The sequence below is a fragment of the Odocoileus virginianus genome, chromosome 13 (assembly GCF_023699985.2).
Source record: "Odocoileus virginianus isolate 20LAN1187 ecotype Illinois chromosome 13, Ovbor_1.2, whole genome shotgun sequence".
Taxonomy (NCBI): Eukaryota; Metazoa; Chordata; class Mammalia; order Artiodactyla; family Cervidae; genus Odocoileus; species Odocoileus virginianus.
Genome location: NC_069686.1, coordinates 1,346,597 through 1,371,458, shown reverse-complemented (window position 1 = coordinate 1,371,458; position 24,862 = coordinate 1,346,597). Strand labels below are relative to the sequence as shown.

Genomic DNA, 24,862 nt, shown 5'->3' with positions numbered 1-24,862 from the left:
AATCTGTTTTTCTTTTTGTTCTTCTGATTGGGTGATTTCTATTATTTTGTCTTCCATACCACTTAAAATGTGTTCTTCTGTATCACCAAGTCTGTTATTTCTTTCTGCTGTATTTTTCACTTGTTATTGTATTCAGTTCTGATTTTTTTTTTTTAAGTTCCTTGTTAAAGTTCTCACTGTGTTCATCTGTTCTTTTCCCAAGTCCGATTAGCATTCTAATTAGTAATGCCTTGAATTCTTTATTTAGTAAATTATTTACCTGTGTCATTAGTTGTTTTTTTCCATGGGTTTTGTCTTGTTCTTTCATGTGAAGCAAATTCTTCTGTCTTGTTATTTTGCTTAATTTTCTCTGTCTCTATGAAACTTGGTGAAACAGGTACCTATTGCAGTCTTGTAGGGGTGTCTGTGTTGGGGCATCCCTAGTCAGTACCAGGTGCCTTTGGTAGAAGAGCTGGATTTCATATGAACACGATTACATCTTCCTCCATGGAGTGCTGGCAGCTTTCACCTTACTTGGGTCTAGGGATAGAGACAGATGGGCTAGAACCAGAGTCATATGTGAGCTGGGGCTTCTCCTCTGCCCAGTACCCAGTACCACCCGATTGTGGATGAGATCAGGTTCCATGTTGCTGGAACACAAGGCCTGAGCTGGCTCTGTTTTCTCTGAGTATGTGTGCTCCCCGTCCCAGTATTGGCACACTTGCCCTCGAGGGGGGCTGAAGCAAGAGGGGCACGTGTGGGCACTTGTCATGGCTCGGGGTGCATGCCCTGGTGGTTCTGGCACCATTTTAGAGGACCAGACTGCTGTGAGCACCCACCGTGGTTGCTTTCCCTGTTCAGGGGCTGCATCGGGCCTGAGCCGGCTCCAGCCCCTACAGCTACGCTCTCCACAGCCAGGGCAGCCCTTGCCCTAGTGTGGAGCTCTGCTGTGGAGCAGGCGGGGCCAGGGCAGGTGCTCTGTGTGGCTGGGCGCGCACCACGCATGCCCCATTACCAGTCAGAGCTCCGGCCTGTCCCAGTCCACCGCCTTTGCAAGCGCCAGCAACGATTGCCCCTGACCTGTTTGGACGCTGCCCCAGATCCAAGCCACCCCGGTCCCCTGCAACTGTGCACGTCCGTTGGCTAAGGCAGCCCTTGTTATAGTGTGGAGCTCTGCCACAGGATGAGCCCAAGCCAGAGTGGCCGCTCAGCTCGTCCAAGGTGTGTGCTGGGGTGATCGTGGGAAACGGGCCAGAGACCTGCTTCCTCTGTCCTATTTCAGGAGTAAGCAAGCACATGCTCACTCTTCATGAGCGGAGTCTAGGTTTCTTAGACGCCTGTCAGTCCCACTGGTTTTCAGACCACCTAGAGGGACACCTCCCGGTGTTGGACACCAGGGATAGGGAGCCCAGTAAATGGTTCAAACCGATGATTCCCTAGGAAGGCCCAGAGCCTGTGTACTCTTTCCTCTTCTGTGCCCGCTCTCAGAAGGCGAGGGCAGCTGCACAGACTTACTTCCCTTCTCGTGCTGTTCAGTTTCATGTGCATCTTTCTCACACCTTTGGTTGTGTAAGACTCTTAATGCCAGTTTCCAGTTTGTTTTCAAACTGGAATTTTGAAATTCCACACACAATTGAGAATTGCTCCACATGTAGATGTATTTTTGATGTGTTAGTAGAGGGAGGTGAGCTCTGTATCCTCCCACTCTGCCATCGTGACCCCACCCCTTAAGTTTTTGATTAAGTAAGTTCACAATTTTAAAAAAAAGCTTTCATTTAATTATTCTAGTTTTGCATATTTCAGAAGATGAGATAAACCAGGGAATTAAATATTATTTCAGATAAGAATTTTTTAATTTGAAGTATAGTTGATTTATATTGTATTAGTTTCTGGTGTATAGCAAAGTGATCAAGTCATATACATATATATTCTTTTTCATATCTTTTCCATTATAGGTTATTATAAATAAGATACTGAATATATAGTTCCTTGTGTTGTACAGTAGGACCTTGTTGTTTACCTGTATTATATATAGTAGTTTGTATCTGCTCATCCCAAATTCCTAATTTTCTCTCCATCTTGCCATTTTCCTTTTGATTACCATAAATTTGTTTTCTGTGTCCATGAGTCTATTTCTGTTTTGTTAATAAGTTCATTTGTGTCATTTTTTAAATTCCACATATGAGTAATATCACATTATCTTTCTCTGACTTATTTCACTTGGTAGGATAATCTCTAGGTCTATCCATGTTATTGCAAGTGGCATTATTTTATATTTTCTGGCTCAGTCCAGTGTGTGTGTGTGTGTGTGTGTGTACTACATCTTCTTTTTATTTTGTTTTTTTAAGTTGTATTGATGTATAAGTGTTTCACAGTGTTTTTTTTTTTCTGCTGTGTGACAAAGTGAGTCAGCTATGTGCATGCATACCCCCTCCATCTCGGACTTCCCTTATCACCCGCTTTCTATCTGCTCATGTGTCAGTGGACATTTAGGTAGCTTCCATGTCTTGACTTTTGTGAATAGTGCTGCTTTGAACATTGGGGTACATGTATCTTTTTGAATTAGAGTTTTCTCTGAATATATGCCCAGAAGCAGAGTAGCTAGATCATACAGTAGCTTTTGTTAAGAAACCTCCATATTGTTTTCCATAGTGGCTGTACCAATTACCATTCCCACGAACAGTGTAAGAGGATTGTCTTTTTCTGTACACCCTCTCCAGAATTCATTATTTGTAGTTTTTAATGATGGCCATTCTGTCCAGTGAGAGGTGATAACTCATTGTAATTATGATATACATTTCTCTGATAATTAATGGTGTTGCACATCAGATAAGAATTTTTAATTGAATAATTAAGGTTGTACATATGCTGTGTGGCCTTATATCACCTGTATGTTTTATAGTGCAGAATAAGCATCATTCCCAGGTAGTTAGAATAGCAGATTTCTTAAGATACTACACTGTATCAGTAGTAAGCCCATGTTTTTCTGTAGCGGTAGAAATAAGATTATTCCTGTTTAGATCACATGTGCTAAGTTGCTTCAGTCATATCTGACTCTTTGAAACCCCATGGGTTGTAGCCCGCCAGGCTCCTCTGTCCTTGGAATTCTACAGGCAAGACTATTGGAGTGGGTAAGCCATGCCCTCCTCCCGGGGATCTCCCTGACCCAGGGATCAAACCCACAGCTCTTACGTCTGCTGCATTGTCAGGCAGGTTCTTTACCACTCATGCCACATGAGAAGCCCACATAAGAGAGATCATACTTAATGGGGTCAGACCTGTTACAAATAGGAGAGCCTAGCAAGAGGTCAGAATAGCTTGCACAGTTGAGCCTTCTTTGGGTTCCCAGTCTTTGAAGAGAAATGACCTTCAGTAATAAAAGGAGTTAATTACTGATTGTATGTGGATTTGAAGATCTGTGACATTCCTTCCACATCTAAGTATGCTTTCTTCTTATCTGCCAACAGGTACCACTGTAACTGCTTTACGATTATTTAAGAATCTACCTGTAAGAAAGCAATTTTACTCAACTGCTAAAAAATGTAAAGATGAAATAAAAAAGATCCAAGATCTCCTTATAAGCTACGGTATACTTAAACCTGATGTAAGAATTGTTTTTATACATAACAAGGTAAGTGTTATTGTACTTTCTACAGAATTTTTTGATATATGACAGTAATGGGACAGTGCATTTTATCTAAATCAGATGTGTAAGAGTCTTTCAAAATTTGTCCACATTTGTTTAGTTTTTACTTTATTGTATAAAGAGCATCTTTGTTACCTCACATCTATATGAAATCTGATTGAACCTTTTATTTCTTAATTTCTAAGATTAAGTTATTCCACCAAGAGACTTTTTCATCCAAGAAATGTTTGAGTGCTTCCTAAATATGATGACTGAGACTTGTTCTTTTCCTTTAAGAAGTTCACTGTTTAAAAAAAAACAACAAAGAAGAAGTTCACTGTTTAGTGATATTTTCTACCATTTATTTTAAATGGTTTCTTCTTTGGAAGAGTTTTTTGTTTGCTTTTTAAGGGAAACTCTACTCATTTCTTTCCATTTTTTCAGAGCAGGGCTGATAAGGAATTCCTCTTGTTACTTGATAAATCTTAGGGGAAAGGAAGGTTTACATATCTTCTGAATGTTCTGTTTCATAAAATTCCACATGTGCACCTCAAAATATTTACTGAAAGGAGAGTCGAACCACACTGCAGAAGTTTGTAAACCTGGTGGGGAGTAGAGATGTAACATTTATTGAGGGTGTGCACAAGGCCAGTACCTATGCTAGGCACATGAAGCTTCTGTCACCCACAGCAGCAGCCGAGTGAAGTAGACATTTGTCAGCTTGCAGTGGTCCTTTGCGCTGAACCTAGAGAGGCTGGCTCAGCATTGCACAGCTGGCAAATAGTTGAGATGAGTTTTGAAACGTTACATGCCTACTGAGTGTAGATTCTTCACAGTCTACTGTTCTGTCTTCCTGTTTTAATACTATATCACATTGTGTAGTTCTTTTCTAGGTTTCAGAGCACTTACAATAACCTTGTAGGTTAGACAGCCTTACCTCTCTTTGTATAGGGAACTTGAAGCTCAGAATGATCTAAGGAATTGTTTTCTGTTTTGTTAATGAACTTCCTTCTTAAGCATCACCTAGCGGTTCCCTCATTTCATCTGTTGACTCATGGCTGTGGTGGGTCTTTGCTGTTGCGTGGGCTTCTCTCCAGTTACAGCGAGCAAGGGCTGCTGTCTAGTTACAGCGCATGGGCTTCTCTTTTCAGTGGCTTATCTTGTGGCAGAGCACGGGCTCCAGGGCCTGTGGGCTTCAGTGGTTGTGGCATGTGAGCTCAGTAGTGTTGGCTCCCAAGCTGTAGAGTGCAGGCTCAATAGGTTTGGCACATGGGCTCGCTTGATCTTTGGCATGTGGAATCGTCCTGGATCAGTCATCTAACCTGTGTCTCCTACATTGGCAGGCAGATGAGGGAAGCCCCGTTTTCTCTTTTACAGTGAGTAATTCTGCTGAGATCTGAACCCTTTTTCATCCACTTTTCTTTCCACTCCATGTCTTTTTGCTTGCTATTAAGAAGATCCCATGTTTTTTAATTTAATTATTTTTGGCTGCTCTGGGTCGTCCTTGCTGCAAGCAGGCTTTCTCTAGTTGCAGTACGTGGGCTTCTCATTGCAGTGCCTTCTCTTGTTGTGGCATGTGGGGTCTAGAGTGCGTAAGCTGAGTGGTTGTGACGTGTGGGGTCTGGAGTGCGTGAGCCGAGTGGTTGTGACCTGTGGGGTCTGGAGCGCGTGAGCCGAGTGACTGCGGCGTGTGGGGTCTGGAGCGCGTGAGCCGAGTGGCTGCGGCGTGTGGGGTCTGGAGCGCATGAGCCGAGTGACTGTGGCGTGTGGGGTCTGGAGTGCGTGAGCCGAGTGACTGCGGCGTGTGGGGTCTGGAGTTCTGCAATATGTGCTTAGTTGCCCCGCAGCATGTGGAATCTTTCCAGACCAGGGATCGAACCCAGTCCCCTGCCTTGGCAGGCAGCTTCTTAACCACTGGACCACCAGGGAAGTCCAAGAGGATTCTCTCATTAAACCAAGTTACAGTGGAATATTTATGATCAGAATTTTTAGTCATCTTAAAAAAATAAAAAAGAAAGAAAAGCAGTAAGAATAGTCAGCCACCTGTTACTGCTGGCATAGAGCTCAACCAAATGATACCTTGAAATCTCTTCCAGCTCTATGATGCTAGAATTCCTCAGGATGTTGATGGATGGAGGCTCATCCTGCTAATATAAATAACCCTATGACCTCTTGATCCAAAGAACATTTTGTTATTAAAAGTTGAATGTACCCAAGTTAAGAAAATATCAAAGGCAAAAGAAACAATGATCAGGAGAGGAAAACAGATGGAGAAAGGTAAAACATGAAGACAGGAGCTACATTTTTATAGAAGAATAGTGACTGCAACCAAAGAGAGAAGTTTTGAGGAAGAGAAAGCAGACGGATAAAATAAGATTATTCTCTAATGTAATGGAGATGAGTATTTGAAGTCAAATATATATCTTCTGAACTTTGGATAAGTTTATTATATTATTTTCCCAACCTCTGTAAGATCATCAGTGTGGGCATTTTCTTTTGAAAATGGAAAGTAGTATTTTTCAATACACTGTATTTTATAATTTTTCAAGTACACCATTTCTGAGCTTATATTGAACAAACACAGGTCTCTCAGTGGGCTTTAGTAATTTCAGATGCAGTGCAAATCTTGGAGAGTATTGCACCATTAATGTAAGGCTATCAGAAGTCTTACAGTAAAATTATAAATCAGTTTGTGGACAGGAAGAGACACATGAAAAGCTTAAAGGAGGGTAAAAACCTTCAAGTGGAAAATAGCACATGAAATAGTTTTATAATAATTGTGGATACAGTGTGTTTAGTCCTTGTTTAATCAAAAGTTTCATCAAGCATCTTTTTTTAATGCACATGCTGAGTTAACTGGCTGTGCCTTCCTCCTGGGGAATTTGACATTTCTGAAAGTGCAAGTACTGTAAATAAAATGTCACTGTCCTGGCATCAGTTTTTAGTGTTGAGTGTTTAAATAGAGCTAGATTATGAGATCTGAAGATAGTGCTGTATTTAAAAGTTTCTTACGACTTTAAAATAAATTGTGCCTACTAGTATAGCCCAAATAAAGTCTTGTAGTAAAATTAAGCATTACCTACTATTACACAAGGAAATCATGGACTCAGTTATATTTCTAAGCTTTTTTTCTTATTATAAATTATTTTTTCATTCTTATTTAATATGCTGTTGTGCCTCAAATGTTAAAATATATTAAGTTCCAAAAATAGCATCAACACATTGTCATAAATCTCTTTGAACATTGAGTTCTGCTCTACTCTTATAAACATGCTTATGTTTGTCATACTTTATGTGGTTTTCTGAGAAATTTTTTTTTGCCTTAGCTTAAAATTTAAACATGGCGATATTGGTTTCTTTATTTGAAAATTTTTTCTACATTACAAACAATCATATTGCACATAATATGAGAAGTACTATTGCTATTTTGACATCTTGGATTAGTGTTCCTTCTTTTTATGAAGGTTTATAACCTGCCAAGACATTCTTTGAATACTGATAATGTTGATGTTCTTGCCAGTATGGTTATGTTAGAAAGAGGTATTTTTCTTCTTTCATCACCATGTTCCTTGAAAGCATATTGAATAATGAGACAGCCAAAGGGAAATAATTTACAAGTGGATTCAGTGACTTTATTTAAAGTAGATTTTATTTGGAGAAATGCTAGAGCCATTCCTTAGATAAGCACTACAGTCTTCAGCCTTAGTTTTGTAACTGAATCCTTGTGCAGTCCTGCTATATCTATTTTTTCTTTTATAAAATAGTTATTTCACAAAATTATGAGTTTTTCTCAGTTTGGTAAGATCTGAAACCCACTTAATATTAGCTGTTTCATGTGTTCATGAGTAATTTTTTAGAGCACTAGTTCAAACATAATGGTAAATATGTGATTTCAAATAATGGATACTTTAATACTTCATACTTGTTGGTTTTGGGGAATATTTTCCTTTGACTAAAGTATCATTTGTGTTTTTAACAATTATTTGTTATTTAATTCTGTCTCGATAATTAGAGGCCCATTGGTATTCCAAAAGCTGAATTGGATATTGTGGATATAAGGCCTTACCTGTTACAAGAGGGAAATTAATCAATGGCTTTTTACCTATCTCTCCTTTATATGACATGACTGTTAAGGCTTATTGAGATCAGTTTATTTATTTTTGAAGTCTGGAAGAATGATGACTAAGAATGAGAAAGAAGGGACGCATTTATTGGGTAATAAACTGAAGATAAATAAATGGTAGTTTATAATCTGTATCCCATACATTTGTGGTAGTCCCTTTGTTCATTTTATTCTATTTTGCATCTTTTAGCCTTTTACTCATATTTTTTTAATGTCCCGATTTTGTTTCACCTGTGATGTGAGAAATCAAGGAAAAGTCTTTTGCCCATTACTGGACCAGTGTTAAAGGCCACCTCCCTCTCCCATCCCCTCCAATGTTGTGGAGGCAGTTTTATCAAAGAGAAATTTCAGTTCAAGACTATGGTTTGAATGCTCCTTTCTTCTGAAGAATATATCCCTCCAGTTCCAACCTTGAAAGTTTGGGTGGAATTGTTTTTATTTCTTTTTTAGTTAGTGAAAGTGAATGTTCCTTCAGATATGTTTTAAGATTAACTTGGGGCTAATTATCAAATATGATTGGTTGTTTGTCTTTTGATTTGTTTTTACTTGCAAATTAAGGATAAAATTTTTAATGGTTCTCATGTTTTCTTCTTTGTTATATTAAATTCTTTTACGTTTCACCTAACTTCTGAGAAATACTATATAGAAAAGATGAGAGACATATATAAGTCTAATTTAAATTTAGTTGATTTCTAATTTTGATGTTTGCCGACACTATTTTTAAGACATCTTTAGTCTTCCCCTGTCCCTTAGCAAGACTTATTTATTGGAAATGATTTGCATTCTCTGTCCCTGTCCCAACAGCTTTTTGTGAAAGGGAGGCCAGCATTTTACTTATATCTGTTTTCCTTTTAATTCTCACTTAGTATTATAATATCCTGAATATGGATCATACAAAAGAATGAAATAATGCCATAGAGGTTCTCATACTAAGTGAAGTAAGCCAGAAGGAGAAAGACAAATACTGTATGATGCAGCTTATATGCGGCATATAAAATATGACACAGACGAACTTCTCTATGAAACAGAAACAGACTCACAGATAGAGAAAACAAATTTGTGGTTGCCAAGTGGGAGTGGGGTGTGGGGGAGGGATAGATTGGCAGTTTGGTAATCATGTTTGTTTTCTGTTTTCTGTGGGATCTATTTATGTTTTGTATATAAGTTCATTTGTATTTTTTTTTTTAGATTTCACATATAAACAATGTCACGTAATATTTGTCTTTCTCTGACTCACTTAACTTCACTTAGTATGATAATCTCTAAGTCCTCCATGTTTCTGCAAATGCCTTACTCCTTTTCATGTCTGAGTAATATTCCAGTTTTGTATCTTTGTGGTATATATATACACACACACAAATGGGACCTAACAAAGCTTTTGCACAACAAAGGAAACCATAAACAAAAAAGACAACCTACAGAATGGGAGAAAATATTTACAAATGATGTGACTAGTAAGGGATTAATCTCCTAAATTTACAGAGAACTCATATACTCATTATCAAACAAAAAAAAAAACAAAACAGAACAAACTACCCAAACAAAAAATGAGCAGAAGATCTAAGACATTTCTCCAAAGAGGACATACAGAGATGACCAAAAGGCACATGAGAAAATGTTTCACATTGCCAATTATTAGAGAAATGCAAATCAAAATGACTAGTACCACTTTAAATTCATGATCATTAATCTTAGTACTGCCTGATAGTCATACTGTGTTTCTGTAGTCTGTTTTCTCTCCTGGTCTCCTATATCCACAGTACTTTAAACCAACTTTAATGTATAAGCAAATCACCTGGGCATCTTGCTAACAGACCAGATTCTGATTTAGTAGTTCAGCGAGGACCTGAGATTCTACATTTCCAACCAGTCTCCAGGTGGTACAGTTGCTGCTGGTCCATGATCCATATGTTGAGTTGCAAAAATCCCAAAGAGCTGTTTCATCTCTCTTCTCAGTCAAGTCTTTCTTCCCTGTCTTCACTCTTACTTGATCTTACATCCTATTTTACTGAGAAAATTGAGAGAACTTTTTATAAACTACCCACTTGTCTGCAGTTCTGCCCATAACATTCAACCTTCCCTTCTATTATTATAGATGCATGCCTCATGTTTTCAGGCAAGGCCAATTCCTTCACTTTGGCAAAGTTTCTTAAAATAGGTGTCCGTACTCACTGTCTCAAATTAACTTTTTTCCCATTCTCTCTTGAACCCACTCCAGTCAGACTTGCTCTTTCTACCACTCCACCAGAACTACTTTTACCAAGGTCACCACTGACTTTCAGATTTCCGAATCCAGTGGTCATTTCTCAGATTTTATCTTAACATTTACCACAGTTGACCTCCTCATCCTTGAAACACTTTTTCACTTGGTTTCCAGGTCAACACACATCCTTGGTTTTTCCCCTCATCTTTCTACCATTTGTTATCAGTCTTCTAGTTCCACTTCATATCCTAACTTGTAAACATTTAGTGTCCTGTGGCTCAATTGTGGAATTTATGTATATAATTCTTTCTCACATATATATACACACACATATATATATATATATATTTACATACACATATGTATGTATTCAATTTCTTGATGTGCATCTCATGTTTCTGGATGTCATTTATACCCTGATGATTCCTCAGTTTTTAATCTCCATTTTGTAACTATCCTGAACTCCAAACTCATAGATCTAGCTGCCTCCCCAAATTTCCCTTTGTTTAGTAATAAGCTCCTCACATTTAACATGACAAACAGCAAAGCTCCCTTCCTTGTCTCTCAGGATTGCTCTTTACATATCCTTCCCTATCAGTATATGAAAACTCTGTTTTTTCTCTTGGCAAACCAAAACCCTTAGGGTTATCCTTAACTACCGATTCTCTCACACTTTAATCTGATAAAAGAGTAAATTCTGTTGGTATACATTCAAAATATATCTAAAATCTAATCTTTTCACCATGCGTGTGACTACCACTGTGATCCAAGCCACCGTGATCTCTCACCTGGATTTTTGTAATAATATTCTAATTGGTTCTCCCCTCTTCCTACCTTGCTGTCTTTATTCTGAGCCTAACAGCTAGAGTGATTCTGTAAAAGAAACCCTGTGGACTATAGCATGCCAGATTTCTCTTTCCATAGGGTTTGCCAGGCAATTATACTGGAATGGGTTGCCATTTCCTTCTCCAGGAATCGAACCTGTGTGTCCTGCATTGTGGTCAGATTCTTTACCACTGAGCCACCTGGAAGTTTAAGTCAAGCTTTTTGGTAAAGAGCCACAGTATAAATATTTGGGGTTTTCTAACTCAGTTAGGGAACAGTTTCCCTCACAACTGTTCAGCTCTGCTGTTGTAGCATGAAAGTAAAGTTATTAAAACTTTACTTTAAAAAGCAGGTGGTAGGTTGGATTCGGTCCTTAGGCTATAGTTTGCTGACCCATTATAGGTGATCTGACCCACTGTTATGTCTGATCTCATTTATTTATTTTCTTGGCTTCAGCTAACTGGCCTGCTTGTTTTTTTTCTTGAACCTGCCAGTCTTACTTCCAACTCGGGACCCTTTTATTTGTTGTTCATTTGCCTCAAACATTCTTCTGTATATCTGGCTCAATCCTCATCTTTTAATTCTTTACTTAAAACTTCCTCAGTGAAGTTTTCTTTAGTCACCCTAAAATTATAACTGTTTCCCCCACCCCACACATGTTTCTCCTGCTTTATTTTTCTTCTTAAAACTTCTATCTAATATGCTGTATATTGTACCTACCTTAATCTAGTGTCTTCCTTTCCTCCTCTAGATATAATTTCCATGAGGGGAGAGACTTTTTTACTTTTCTCACTGATGTGTCCCTAGTGCTGACAGTAGTACTTCATGTGGGTACTCAAAAAGTATATGTTAAATTAACGAGTGTGATCAAGGGTTGAGAGCATGCAGGACAGGAGCATTCCATCCCATTGGTGACACCAGCCCATACTGGATTGTTAACTTAGATATTAAAGCACCAAAGATAGAGGGGTAGATGATATCAATAAGAGTTAAGAGTAACTGGAGCAGAGAAGTGCAGAACATCAAGCACCAGCTTTTACTCAGACCTTTCCCTTTCTCTCTGGAGGCCTGCTTGAAAGTCACAGAAGAGGGAGGTCTAACTTTAGCCACTTGGCAGGTGGGTGTTAATTGATTCCGTGGAGTAGGAACAATCTGTCAAAGTGGGTCTCACCTAGGACTCCACAAATGGGTGGGTCATGGGCTGATTTTATTATTACAGTATAGTTGGCTAATATGGGTAAATGGATCAAGATCATTCTAGGTATAGGAATAGTATGAATTATGAATATAAAAGATGTAGGTAGGAAAGTATTTAGAGGCAGTGAGTAAGTCAAGGTATGTGAGTAGGTATTTCATATAAAGGAATACAGGAAGATTAATCCTGAAAGACAATTTAGTCTAGATTATAAAGGGTCTTTAATGCTAGGCTGTTTTTTTGTTTGTTTGTTTTTTGTAATAGAAAATTGGGAGTAGGGAAGTGACTTGATTAAGTTGTTACCTGTGACTGTTAGCTTGGTAGTAATGTGCTGGGAGGAGTTATAGGAAGCTATAAGCAGAGACCTTAGTTAGGAAGCTATACAAAAATCCAGACACTATGTGGCTGAATTAGGATAAACAGATTGGGCATGGAAAACAAAGAGGGCAATCACTACTGTAAGGAAGAATCCATGAGACTGCACATAAACAATGAAGAACAAAAAAGATTTGAGGATACCTGATCTATTTAATGTAAGTCACTCAGTCATGTCCAACTCTCTGCGACCCTGTGGACTGTAGCCCGCCAGGCTCCTCTGTCCATGGGATTCTCCAGGCAAGAATACTGGAGTGGGTTGCCATTTCCTTCTCCAGGGGATCTTCCCAACCCGGGGATTGAACCTGGGTCTCCCGCATTGCAGGCAGACGCTTTATCATCTGAGCCACCAGGTAAGCCCCGATTTATTTAACTTATATGCCTAGGAAAATGATAATATTACATCCCTGTTTTATTCCTGAATGGGTGCATCTGTCTTTCTTCCCCAATATGTAGCACCTTCATGAATTCCCTGGTGGCTCAGAAGGTAAAGAATCTGCCTGCAATACAAGAGACCTGGGTGTGATCCCTGGGTTAGGAAGATACCCTGGAGAAGGGAATGGCTACCCACTCCAGTATGCTTAGCTAGAGACTTCCATAGACAGAGGAGCCTGGTGGGCTACGGTCCATGTGGTTGTAAAGAGTTGGACCTGACTGAGTGACAATGCATTCATGAATTACTCTGGCATAATTTTGATTTCTCTCCAGAAAGAACCTAATAGAATCAAGCAAAACTTTGGAAGTGAAGTTATTTGTTAGCTCATCAACAAAGTTTTTGTTGACTAGTCTGTTAAGAAAGAAAAGCTGATCAACTCCAGACTGGATATTATTTGTTAGCTTTAAAACTTGTTGCTTGTTTTTTAAATAAAAGGACAGAATTAGAAAAATAAAGAACCATAAGGTAATTGTTGGGATGTTTGCCTGAACAGGATGTATGGGAAAATAAATGCCATCAACTAAGCACCAGGGAACCAGCTGATTGTAGGAGTGTTGGCAGCTCAGAATCTGTGGGTTTGCTCTTCTTTTTTCTTTTTTTCAGTATTATTGTATTAAGAACACTTAACATGAGATCTACACACTTAACAAATTTTTAAGTGTACAATATAGTATTGTTGAGTAGAGGTATGAGTAGAGTATAGCAGGTCTCTGGAACTTAAGAACCCTAACTGACACTTTATGCCTAGTTGTTAGTAACTTCCAATTTTTTTCCTACCCCTAGTCCTTGTTAACCACCATTTGATTCTTTGATGCTATGAATTTGTCCATTTTAGATGCGTCATATATATGGAATCATGCAGTATTTGTCTTTCTGTGACTAGTTTATTTCACTTGACATAATGGTCCTCATGATTCATCCATGTTGTCACATGTTGTAGAATATCCTTCTTTTTTGAGGCTGAATAGTATTTCATAGTATGTGTATAATACATTTTCTTTATCCATTCATCCATCAGTGAACACTTAGGGGCTTTCCACATCTTGGCCATTGTAAATAGTGCTGCAGTGAACATGGGAATGCTAATATCTCTTTGAGAGTTTGCCTTCAAATCTTTTGGAAAATACCCAGATATTGGATATCTAGGTCATATGATATTTCTATTTTTAATATTTGGGAGTATCTCCATACTGTTTACCATATCTGACTTCGCTATCAGCTGCACTATCTCTGTACTGTTTTCCATATCTGACTTCCATATCAGCTGCACCATTTTGCATCTCCACAAACAGTATACAGGGCTTCCAGTTTCTCCACCAATATTCTTACCAATATTTGTTGTCTTTGTTTTTTTTTTTTTTGGTAATAGCTATCCTGACAGGTGTGAGGTGATACCTCTTTGTGCTTTTTGATTTGCATTTCACTGATGATCAGTGATATTGAGCATTTTTCATATACCTGTCGACCATTTGTATTTCTTCTTTGAAGAAATGTCTACTTAAATCCTTAGCCTGTTTTTTTGTTGGATTATTAGATTTTTTTTGTTTTTGAGTTGTAGGAATACCTTGTATATTTTGGAAATTAATCATCAGGTGTATAGTTTGTAAATATTTTCTCCTATTTCATGAGTTGCCTTTTCACTTTGGTGATTGCTTCCTTTGTTGTGCAGGAGCTTCTTTATTTTATGTAATCCCACGACTATTTTTGCTTTTTGTTGCTTGTGCTTTTGGTGTAATATCCATGAAATCATTGTCAGGATGAGTGTCATAAAGCATTTCTTTTGTGTTCTTTTCTATTTTTACAGTTTCAGGTGTTTGTTTATGTCTTTAATCTGTTTTGAGTTGATTTTTATGTGTGCTGTGATATAAGGGCCGAACTTGCATGAGGATATCCAGTTTTCTCAACACTGTTTATTGAAGCAGCTCTCCTTTCCTCACTGTATTTTTGATGCTTATCAGACATCAGTTGACCTTATATGCATGGATGTTTTACCAGGCTCTCTGTTTTTTCTGTTGGTATTTATGTCTGTGTGTATGCTGCCATACTGCTTTGATTATTGTAGGTTTTTAATATATTTCAGCCTCAGGACCTGTGATACCTCTTAGCTTTGTTCTTCTTTCTCAGGAATCATTTGGCTATTCATGCTCTTTTATAGTTTCATATGAGTTTTAGAATTGTGTTTTTCTACTTCTGTAAAAAACACTGTTGGGTTTTTTTTTAAAAATCAGGGATTGCATTAAATCTGTAGATCACTTTGAGTAATATAGAAATTTTAACAATGTTAAGTTTTCAAATACATGAGCACAGAATGCCTTTCCATTTGCATCATCATATGGGTCTTTCATCTCATTAATTGAGCCTTTCTTGTAGGTTATCCAGTTTGTTGTCATATAATTGTTAATACTGTCTCATGATTATTTTTATTTCTGTGACATTAGTTGCAATATCTCTTTAGTTTTGTTTATTTCTTTTTATGTTGCTTTTTTCTATTTTATATCTTGTTTATTTTCCACACTAATGTTTATTTTTTTTCTTCTCCTATCTTTAGGCTTAATTTGTTTTCATCTTTCTAGTTCTTTGAGGTATATAGTTAGGGTGTTTATATGACATCTTTCTTTTTTAAAGTAAGTGTTTTTCTGCAATCTTCCCTCTTAGTACTGCTTTTGCTGCCCCTTTAACTTTTGGTATGTTGTATTTTCATTTTACCTTGTCTCAAGATAGTTTATAACTTCCTTTTTTATTTTTCTTTAACCCAGTGGTTGTTCAAGAGTATGTTGTTTAATTTCCACATATTGTGAATGTGTTTCTTTTTCTGTTGATTTTTAGTTTCATTGCATTGTTATCAGAAAACGTACTTGGTATGTTTCAACTTTTAAAAATTTTTAAGACTTGTTTTGTGACCTAACATATGATCTGTGCTGGAGAAAAATCCTCTTGAGCTTGGGAAGAATGTATTCTGCTGCTGTTGGTTTGAATGTTCTCCATATATCTGTTAGGTCCATTTGATCTGTATTGTTGTTCAAATCCTTTGTTTCCTTACTGATTTTCTGTCTGAATTTTCTGTTATTGGTCTTGATCTGAAAAAAGAAAAACTAGAGAAGCATATAGAGGATAGAGTTGCATTGCAGAAGAGATGATTTGGGTCACTTCCTTTAGAACACATTAGGGAGAAGAAAGAGTCGGTTTGGAGAGAAAAAGTCTCTTGAAAAAACAAAATGTAATAGGAAGGTGTTCTATTCAGTGCAAATAAAGAGGAAAAGCTGAAATCAAATATTGTATAAAGCAGTACCAGCTTGACTCGCAAATAATCTTTTCTGTATGGTTGAATATGGGAGGATGTAATGATTGCCTCAGAGATCCAATATTACAGCTGATCAGATGGGACTTACTGTAGTGGTCCAGTGGCTAGGACTCTGTGCTCCCAATGCAGTGGACCTGGGTTTTATCCCTGGTTGGGGAACTAGATCTCACATGCATAACTAAGACCCAACAGCCAAATAAATATGTATATATTTAAAAGAGCTGATCAGAAAGACTGATCTGAAAGATTTTTGCAAACAGTATTAAGAATATAAGTAATCTGAAAGCAATTATTAAACTCTGATTGGACTAAAAAAGGATTTTCAGAATAGGTGGTTTTACAGCTGGTTCTTGAGAAAGACTCAGTGGGCAAAAGCATTCAGAGCATGTGCAAGGTCAAGGAGTCATGAGAGATCAGAGAAAGCTGGTATAAGTAAGTAAGAGATGAGGCTGGAAAGGTTGAGTCTGAATTCTGAAGAATCTTGTGGACTTTACATGAGAATATGAACCTCTTGCCAGGTGGTGAATGGAAACAAAATAAGGACATGTGGGGGCTTCCTGGAGGTTCAGTGGTTACTACTTCGCCTTCCAGTGCAGGGGCTATGGATTCAGTCCCCGTTCAGGTGGCTGAGACACCGAAACATGAATACAAACAATATTGTAACAAATTCAACAAATACTTAAAAATGGTCCACATAAAAAAATTTTTTTTAAACTTTAATGACATTTAGTAGGAGACTAACAGAAAATGATAATTCTTATGGCATTTGGAGAATGGACCAAATTATGTTTTGTAGTTATATAACAGAAGAAGGCGGTTCAGTAGTCCAGGTGGTTGCACAGAGTATGTATAAGAGGATATGGGCAAGAAAAACATTTCTACATTCTGATGTAGATAAGATTTGATTAGCAATTGGAAATAATATTTCTTGCTTTAAAGACTACAAAGAGTATCTGCAATCTCCCTTTAAAAGTTATGCAAAAATTAACTTAACGTTTTCAAGTTTTTGCTTAAATTTTTGACCTTTTTTTTTTACCTGAGTCAGAAAGTATGAAATAGGTAGAATGAAAAAATATGCATACTGTATTCCAAAACATGAATATAAAATAGACAATAAGCAGAGTTAAGTAGGGCATTAGATATTTTACTTCTTTTTCTTAAAGGGGGAGGGAGTGGTCTTTATTTTTTTTCTTTTTGGTTGTACCATGGGTTTGTGGGATCTTAGTTCCCTGATCAGGTTGAACTTGGGCCCCCTCATTGAAAACCCCAAGTCCTAACCACTGGACTGCCAGGGAATTCCTGCATAAGAGGCTTTAAATTTTGAATGTTCTGAATAAATTTTACCAATTTTGAACTCTGGGCTACTTAGTAAGAATCAAATTATATTAATGCTTATTATGTTAATAGAATGTGATATTCTTTTAACAATAGTATTGGCATTATGATGGAATAATGTTAATTTTACACCAAACTCAAAACATTCAGCAATAAAGTTTCTATAAGCTTCAATAGCTAATGTTGTTATATTGCCAATGTAAAAAGACTCTTTTCTTACATTGTGTTTTTGCCCCTGTTCTTTTTTGAACCATTTAGTGCAAATACATGTCCAAGAGTAGGTAGCAATGTATGCAGATCCAATTACATTAACTAGTAAGACCATGGAAGTAGTTAATACTTCTGACTTTTAGAAGATTGAAGCATGAACTTCTTAGTACATCTTATGCTTCACCAATATATATATACTTTGATTTCATATTTTAGGAGTCACTTTTGCTCAGGCAGTCTTATTAGCATTACAGGTTTTGGTTAATTGTGCTTATCTTTGTGTAACCTGCTTTTTTCCATTATCACAAATTGCTTTTACAGTTGAGCTTTACTAATTAAATACTGAATAGTCTCATCTAGCTTCAGATAGTGTAGAAGTAGAAACAGCAGTAAGTTGTATTTGGGCAACTTCAATCAATTACATGGTATGCATGTAATAATATATTTTTATTGAGGTGATTTTGCTCTGTCATCATACTGACTAGAGTCAGTTTCTTACTTGGCACATTCAGATGCTCCAACTTTGTGTGACCTAGATAGAAAACATATGGGGGTATGTGTGTGTATTTTTAGCACATGTTAAGCTATCAGCCTAATGGCAGAATATATGAAAAACTTCAGGAAATGAACAGATTTATATTTTAGAAAATAATACAGGATTCGTGAAATGGTGGGGAAAGCAAACTATAAAAACTATTTGCTGTAAAAAAATGTAGCATTTTAAAATTCTGTTATTTTCTATATCCTTAGCTTTTAATCACTACCTTTAATTGTTTAGTTCTTTAATAATAGGTCCCATTTTTTAAATGAATCTTAATTGCCTAAGTAATAGTGAAAGTTTAATTTATTGGCAGACTTCTTTATTGTTAGCCTAACTATAAATAGTTAGAAAATGCTTCTTAATCAGCCTGCTTCATCTGATGCAGTAATTGCCCAGTGTGAAATAATGCTCTGGAACTACTAGCAATATTTACTTAAATTTTTTTTTTTCAAAACATTGAGTGGTTCTCATGTTTCATAGCTTGTTTAGAACCCATTTCCTCAAGTGATCATTTTACAATTCTGTATACTAACTTCTTAGTTGGTCAGGCAGTAAGTTGTGCGTTAGCATCTTTGCATTAATCAGTAGCTAAGATTTAAATCTGAGGCGTCACTAATACAAACCAAAATACATAATATGTTTCCATTAGAAATATCACAGCTTTTATAGCTGTATTAAGTGCAGGAATTTGAAAGCATTAGTTTTCTTGAAATATTTTCATATCTACTCATTTTAAATACATTCTGTATGTATGTATGAATCACAGAGCTAGCATAGCTTTAAAGAGAGAAATTTTCTGTGAAAAAGTTTTTATTGCTCAACTGCTCTTTGTTAAAAATAACTTTGATATAGAAAGTGTGAAGAAGATGACATTTAATTTCTACGCAGTTGCAGATTACAGAATCTTAACCTACTTTCCCTTCTTTTAAGCATTGTTCCTTAAATCAGCAGCTCCTGGCTGGCTTAAAATAATAGCCATAATAGCAAAAGCCAACACCTCTTTGTTTTTTTTACACCGACACACACATAAACACACACACAAACACAAAGATGTGTGGAGCAAATGAAAAGATTACAGTCTGGCAGTTTCTCACAAAATAAACAGAGTTGCCACTTTACCTAGCTATTTCAGTCCTAGCTATATACACAAGAAAAATGTATGTGACACAAAAACATGTACACGAATGTTTATAGCAGCATCTTTCGTAATAGTCAAAAAGTGGGAGTAACCCACATGCCCATAGTAAGAGGCAATAATATTTCAAATGTGTGTCCATATAGGGGAATATTATTTAGCCATTATAAAGGAATGAAATCCTGATAAATGTCCAGGACCAGCCAGCTTCACAGGTGAATTTTAACAAACATTTAAAGGAGAATTAACACTTATCCTTCTCAAACTATCCCCAATAATGGAAGAAGGAATGCTTGCAAACTCATTCTACAAGACCAGCCTCACCCTAATACCAAAACCAGCCAAAAGCACTAGAAAAAGAAGAAAATTACAGGTCAGTATCACTGATGAACATAGATCCAAAAATCCTCGATGAAATATTAGCAAGCCAAATTTAGCAATATGTTAAATGGATCATACACCATGATCAGATGTAATTTATCTCAGAAGTGCAAGAATGATTCAGTATCCATGCTTCAATCAGTGTGATATACCACATTAACAAATTGAAGGATAAAATTATATGATCATCTCAACTCAACAGGTGCAAAAAAAGCTATTCACAAAATTCAACATTCAAGTATGATAAAAAAAAAACTCTCAACAAAGTAGGTACAGAAAGAATGTACCTCACCTTGATAAAGGCCATTTATAACAATCTCACAGCTAGTATCATACTCAAGGTGAAAGTCTGACAGATTTTCCTCTAAGATCAGGAACAGGACAAGACTACCCACTCTTACCACTTTTATTCAACATAGGATTGTAAGGCTTAGCCACAGCAGTTAGATAAGAAAAAGAATCCAAATTGGAAAGAAGTAAAACTTTCACTCTTTGTGTATGATATGATACTATATATAGAAAATCCTAAAGATGCCCCCAGGAAACTACTAAAACTAATAAATAAATTCAATGAAATTGTAAGTTGCAAAATTCACTTTCATAAATTTGTTGCATATCTATACATTCACAGTGAACTATCAGAAAGGGAAATTATAAAGCTACCCCATTTACAATTGCATCAAAAAGAATAGAATGCCCAGAAAGAAATCTAACCAAGGAGGTAATAAAAACCTGTACTCAGAAAACTACAAGATACTGATGATAGAAATTGAACACTGCACAAACAAATGGAAAGATAAAACATGCTCATGGATTGGAAGAATCAATATTTTTAAATGACCAGACTTCCCAAAGCAGTTTATGAATCAGTGCAATCCCTATCAAAATACCAATGGCATTTTTCACAGAACTAGAAGAAATAATTCTAAAATCTGTGTGGAAACACAGAAGACAAAATAACCAAAACAGTCTTAACCAAAACAGCTTAAGAAGAACAAAGCTGCAGTTATCATGCTCCTTGATTTTATGCTATACTACAGAGCTGCAGTAATCAAAACAATATGATGTTGGCATGAAACCAGACACAGAGATCAATAGATCTTGGTAGAGAATCAGTCCAGAAATGAACCCACAAGTATATGGCCAATTGATCTATAACAAAGGAAATAATATACAGGGGAAAGATAATCTCTTTAGTATATGATATTGGAAAAACTGGACAGCTACTTGCAAAAGAATCAACTGGACTACTTTTTCACACAATTTACAGAAATAAACTCAAAATGAATAAGACTTACATGTAAGATTTGAAACCATAAAACTCCTTGAAGAAAACATAGGCAGCACACTCATTGGTCTGAGCAATATTTTTTGGATTTATCTCCTCACGCAAGAAAACAAAAGCAAAAGTAAAGTAATGGGACTACACTAAAAAGCTTTGCACAGCGAGGGAAGCTATCCACAAAATGAAAAGGCTTCCTATCAAATGGAAAAAGGTATTTGTCAACAGTATATCCAATAAGGTACTTAATATCCAAAATATACAAAGAACTCAGTATCAGAAACAAATAACCTGATTTAAAAATGGCAGAGGGCCTGAGTAGATGTTTTTCCAAAGAAGACATATAGATGAGCTAACAGACACCTGAAAAGATGCTGAAAATCACCATTAATCAGGGAAATGCAAACCAAAACCACAATGAGATATCACCTCACATCCGTCAGAAAGACTATTATCAAAAAGCAACAAATAACAGTGCTGGGGAGGGTGTGGAGAAAAGGGAAGGTTCACGCACTGCCGTTGGTGCAGCCACTACGGAACACAGCATGAAACTTTCTCAAAAAATTAAAAGTACAACTATCACTTCACCTATTCCACTTCTAAGTATTTTTCCAAAGAAAAACACTAACTTGACAAAATATATGGGGCTTCCCTGGTGACTCAGAGGTTAAAGTGTCTGCCTACAATGCGGGAGACCCGGGTTCGATCCCTGGGTCGGGAAGATCCCCTGGAGAAGGAAATGGTAACCCACTCCAGTATTCTTGCCTGGAGAATCCCATGGACGAAGGAGCCTGGTAGGCTCGACAAAATATATGCACCCCTTTGTTCATTGGAGCACTATTTACAATAATCAAGATATGGAAGGGCCCTAAATGTCCATTGACAGATAAATGGATAAAGAAGATGTAGTATATATACATGTTGGAGTACTACTCAGCCATAAGAAAAGAATGAAACCTTACCATTTGCAACTATATAGATGGATATAGAGGGTTTTATGCTAAGAGAAATAAAAGTGCAAAAAAGAAACTATGATTTCACTTAAATGCAGAGCCTATAAAACAAAAGACCACACATAATAAGCCAGAAGACTCACAGAGAACCAATAGGTGATTACCAGAGGGGAGGTGGTGGTGGGATGAAAATAAAAGGGCCTGCTTCCTCGTTTTGGCGCACGGGCTTCTCATCGTGGCGGCTTCTCTTGTTGCAGAGTGCGGGCTCCAGGGCACGGGCTTCGTTCATCGTGGCACATGGGCTCCTTAGTCCTAGTGCATGGCTTTGTTGCTCTGCGGCCTGTGGGATATTCGTGAATCAGGGATCAACCTGTGTTTCCCGCATTGACAGGCAGATTCTTTATCACTGAGCTACCAGGGAAGCCCTACTTCTTCCTAAAAAAACTCCCTTGGTCAGTGCACCATATTGTCCTGTGACCCTCCTTGCCTCTGTGGTCAATGCTTTCTAGTCTCCTCCTCTTCCCCCGCCTGACTCTTGAATGTTGGTGTTTTCTCCTAAGCCCTTCACACATTTTCTTTAGGATTTAAGACTCCTAAGTGAATATTTGTTGAAAGAATGTGTCTATATATTGATGGTTTCTCAAGAGAATTGACTATAACTGAACCTCATTAACTGAAAACATTTCAGTATGTTACGACATGCACATCACAGCCACACTTTTGTGCTGTCTCTCTAGGCCATGATTCTCTTAAGCTATCCTACTACATGCTTGTAGTGAAAAAAATACAAGTCCATTATTCAGCCTTTCTGTCTGTGAGGTTTAGTTAGCTTTTTTAAAGTTCTCTGTATATAGATGGTAATTTTGAAAAGCATGCATTACCCTACATTCTTATACCAGGTTAACTGTTTAATATTAAATTTTATAGCATTGATGTCCGTCCTCAATAAAACAGTAATGTTTACTTGAAGTAGCAATTTAATTTAAATACACTCTGCAATATATATTCTGAAGTTTAGGATTAGAAGGGGGGAGAAAATTAATATTTAATGAAATTGTTTTATGCCAGGCTCTGGCCTGTGTGTTCACCTACATCATATATTTTCATCTTCCAACACTCTAGAAGATAAGTATTCTTAGTCATCTCGTAGAGAAAACAAAATTGAGGTTAAGGTAAGTTAAAATAGATTCTATACTGCAGGATATACAGCTACTGAAACTTGGAACCAGACTTCTCTCAAACTTTATAGCCTATAGATACCTTATAAATGATGCAGAAAATATAAACTAGGGCTGAATGCTAAATACAGAAATAAATTGTGTAAGTACTTGAGTTTACTAAGTCCAAGTTGTGCTAAAAGTTGTCTGTGTCATTTTGTCCCTAGGCAATTATTTGGCAGAAAACTAGAGTATCAGATCATAAAATGGCTCTCATGTCTGTTCTGGGGACTGCTGTTATGGGCAATATGGAATCCTTTCAGTACCACTGTGAAGAATCTCAGGTATACAACAAAGATGTTCTTTAATTTACCACTGAAGCTGTTTAATTATTTCCTTTTTGTCGGGTTGAGGTAGCAAGAAATGTCTCTTTAGAAATTTTAATGACAAAGGATGTATAAGCTCATATTAAATCTCTTTTCCCTGCCCTACTTCCTGTTTTTATCTCTTCTGTTTATTGTTTTTAATTTTAAGTATCATGGTTACATTAATTGTTTAAGTGATTTTCAATTTAGAATCTTCATCTCTTTGCTTTCCTCAATGAAAGGAGTTGAGCCCTCTTACCTTTGTTTTCCCTTTCCTACCTTGTATTCCAACTTTATTTTCTTTATCTGTCAGCTCTAGAAAGTCTTCTTGAGGCCCTGTAATACTGGATGAGGTTATTAACACTCCCAGTCTTTCTTGTTCTTCTCTTCAGTCATGCCAGCCCCACTTCTGTGTTATCTAGCTTCATAACCTGTTTCTTATGTAACCATCTTTCATTTGAAGATTCATTTTAAAAGTTGAAAACTTATATGAAGTATACATTATTATGACTTCTTTTCTTTTCTATAATTTGTTGCAGTCTCTAGGCTACTAGTTCCCCTCCTATTCTCTTTTACAATATTGAGTTCTTAATAATTATCATTTTATTAGTGTCTTAGATGGAGCTTATGCTCAATTAATGTATTAAGAATTCTCTCTGCCTAAGGAAAGTAGCCATGATCTAACTTGGGTTCTGTTTTTCAGAGCACCCTTAATAGTTGTTTAATAGTTTAGACACTAGTGCCACTTTGGACTGGTCCTCTTGGCTGACTTGGGACAGTAAGGGTACTGTCTAAATTTTGCTGGGCTCTCTGTGGTTCCCTAGGACTTTGTTGCCCATGCTGGTAACCCAGGAAGCTGTGACAGGAGATTCAGATGTGCTGTGTTGTGCTTTAGAGAGTCTACCTGTCACAGTTTGGTCTGAAGACTAGCAGCATCAGCATTGCTTGGAAACTTGTTTGACAGATTGAGTAGGGGACAGAGGTCTTTACTTTGGTAAAGGAGTACAAGAGACAGCAGCATGGAAGTGAGCTGGGATATTTTATCAAGTTTTGAATGTGGTAAGGTTAAGAAAATTTGTGTGAGCATTTGGAGAGGAAAGAAATAAAGGCTGTACATCTGTATCTTAGCATCACTGGTGTATGTTGTATAGATGGGAATGAAATTACCCAGATGGAATAGAGAGCAAGAAAAAGGGGTCTGATGATGAGACTGAGGGAGACTATCACCCTTATAGGCTGTAAGCAAAGGGAGAGGAAGTCCCAATAAAGAGGAAGTTTCAGAGAGGAAGCGGAAAATCCAAAAGAGAAGGCTGAAACGGTGTCATGCTTCCAAAGGAAAGAGTTCCCATTGGTGTCAGGGTCTGCAGAGAGTCAAGTAGTTCTACTAAGTGTCTGTTGGAGTTGGTCATTGAGGTAGAAGCTAGAGCATAGAAGGCTGGAG

The 24,862-nt window shown here is 37.1% G+C and overlaps 1 protein-coding gene across 3 annotated transcripts in view; it reads left to right on the top strand.

The window, feature by feature from the left end:
* PMS1 (PMS1 homolog 1, mismatch repair system component) overlaps positions 1–24,862 on the top strand; it is a 98,378-nt gene that overhangs the window by 46,777 nt on the left and 26,739 nt on the right. For all 3 annotated transcript variants that reach the window (XM_020896259.2, XM_070475877.1, XM_070475876.1), the window contains exons 5-6: positions 3,447–3,610; positions 23,284–23,400. In XM_020896259.2, coding sequence (XP_020751918.2) covers positions 3,447–3,610; positions 23,284–23,400 — 281 coding nt within the window. The remainder of the gene's footprint in view (positions 1–3,446; positions 3,611–23,283; positions 23,401–24,862) is intronic.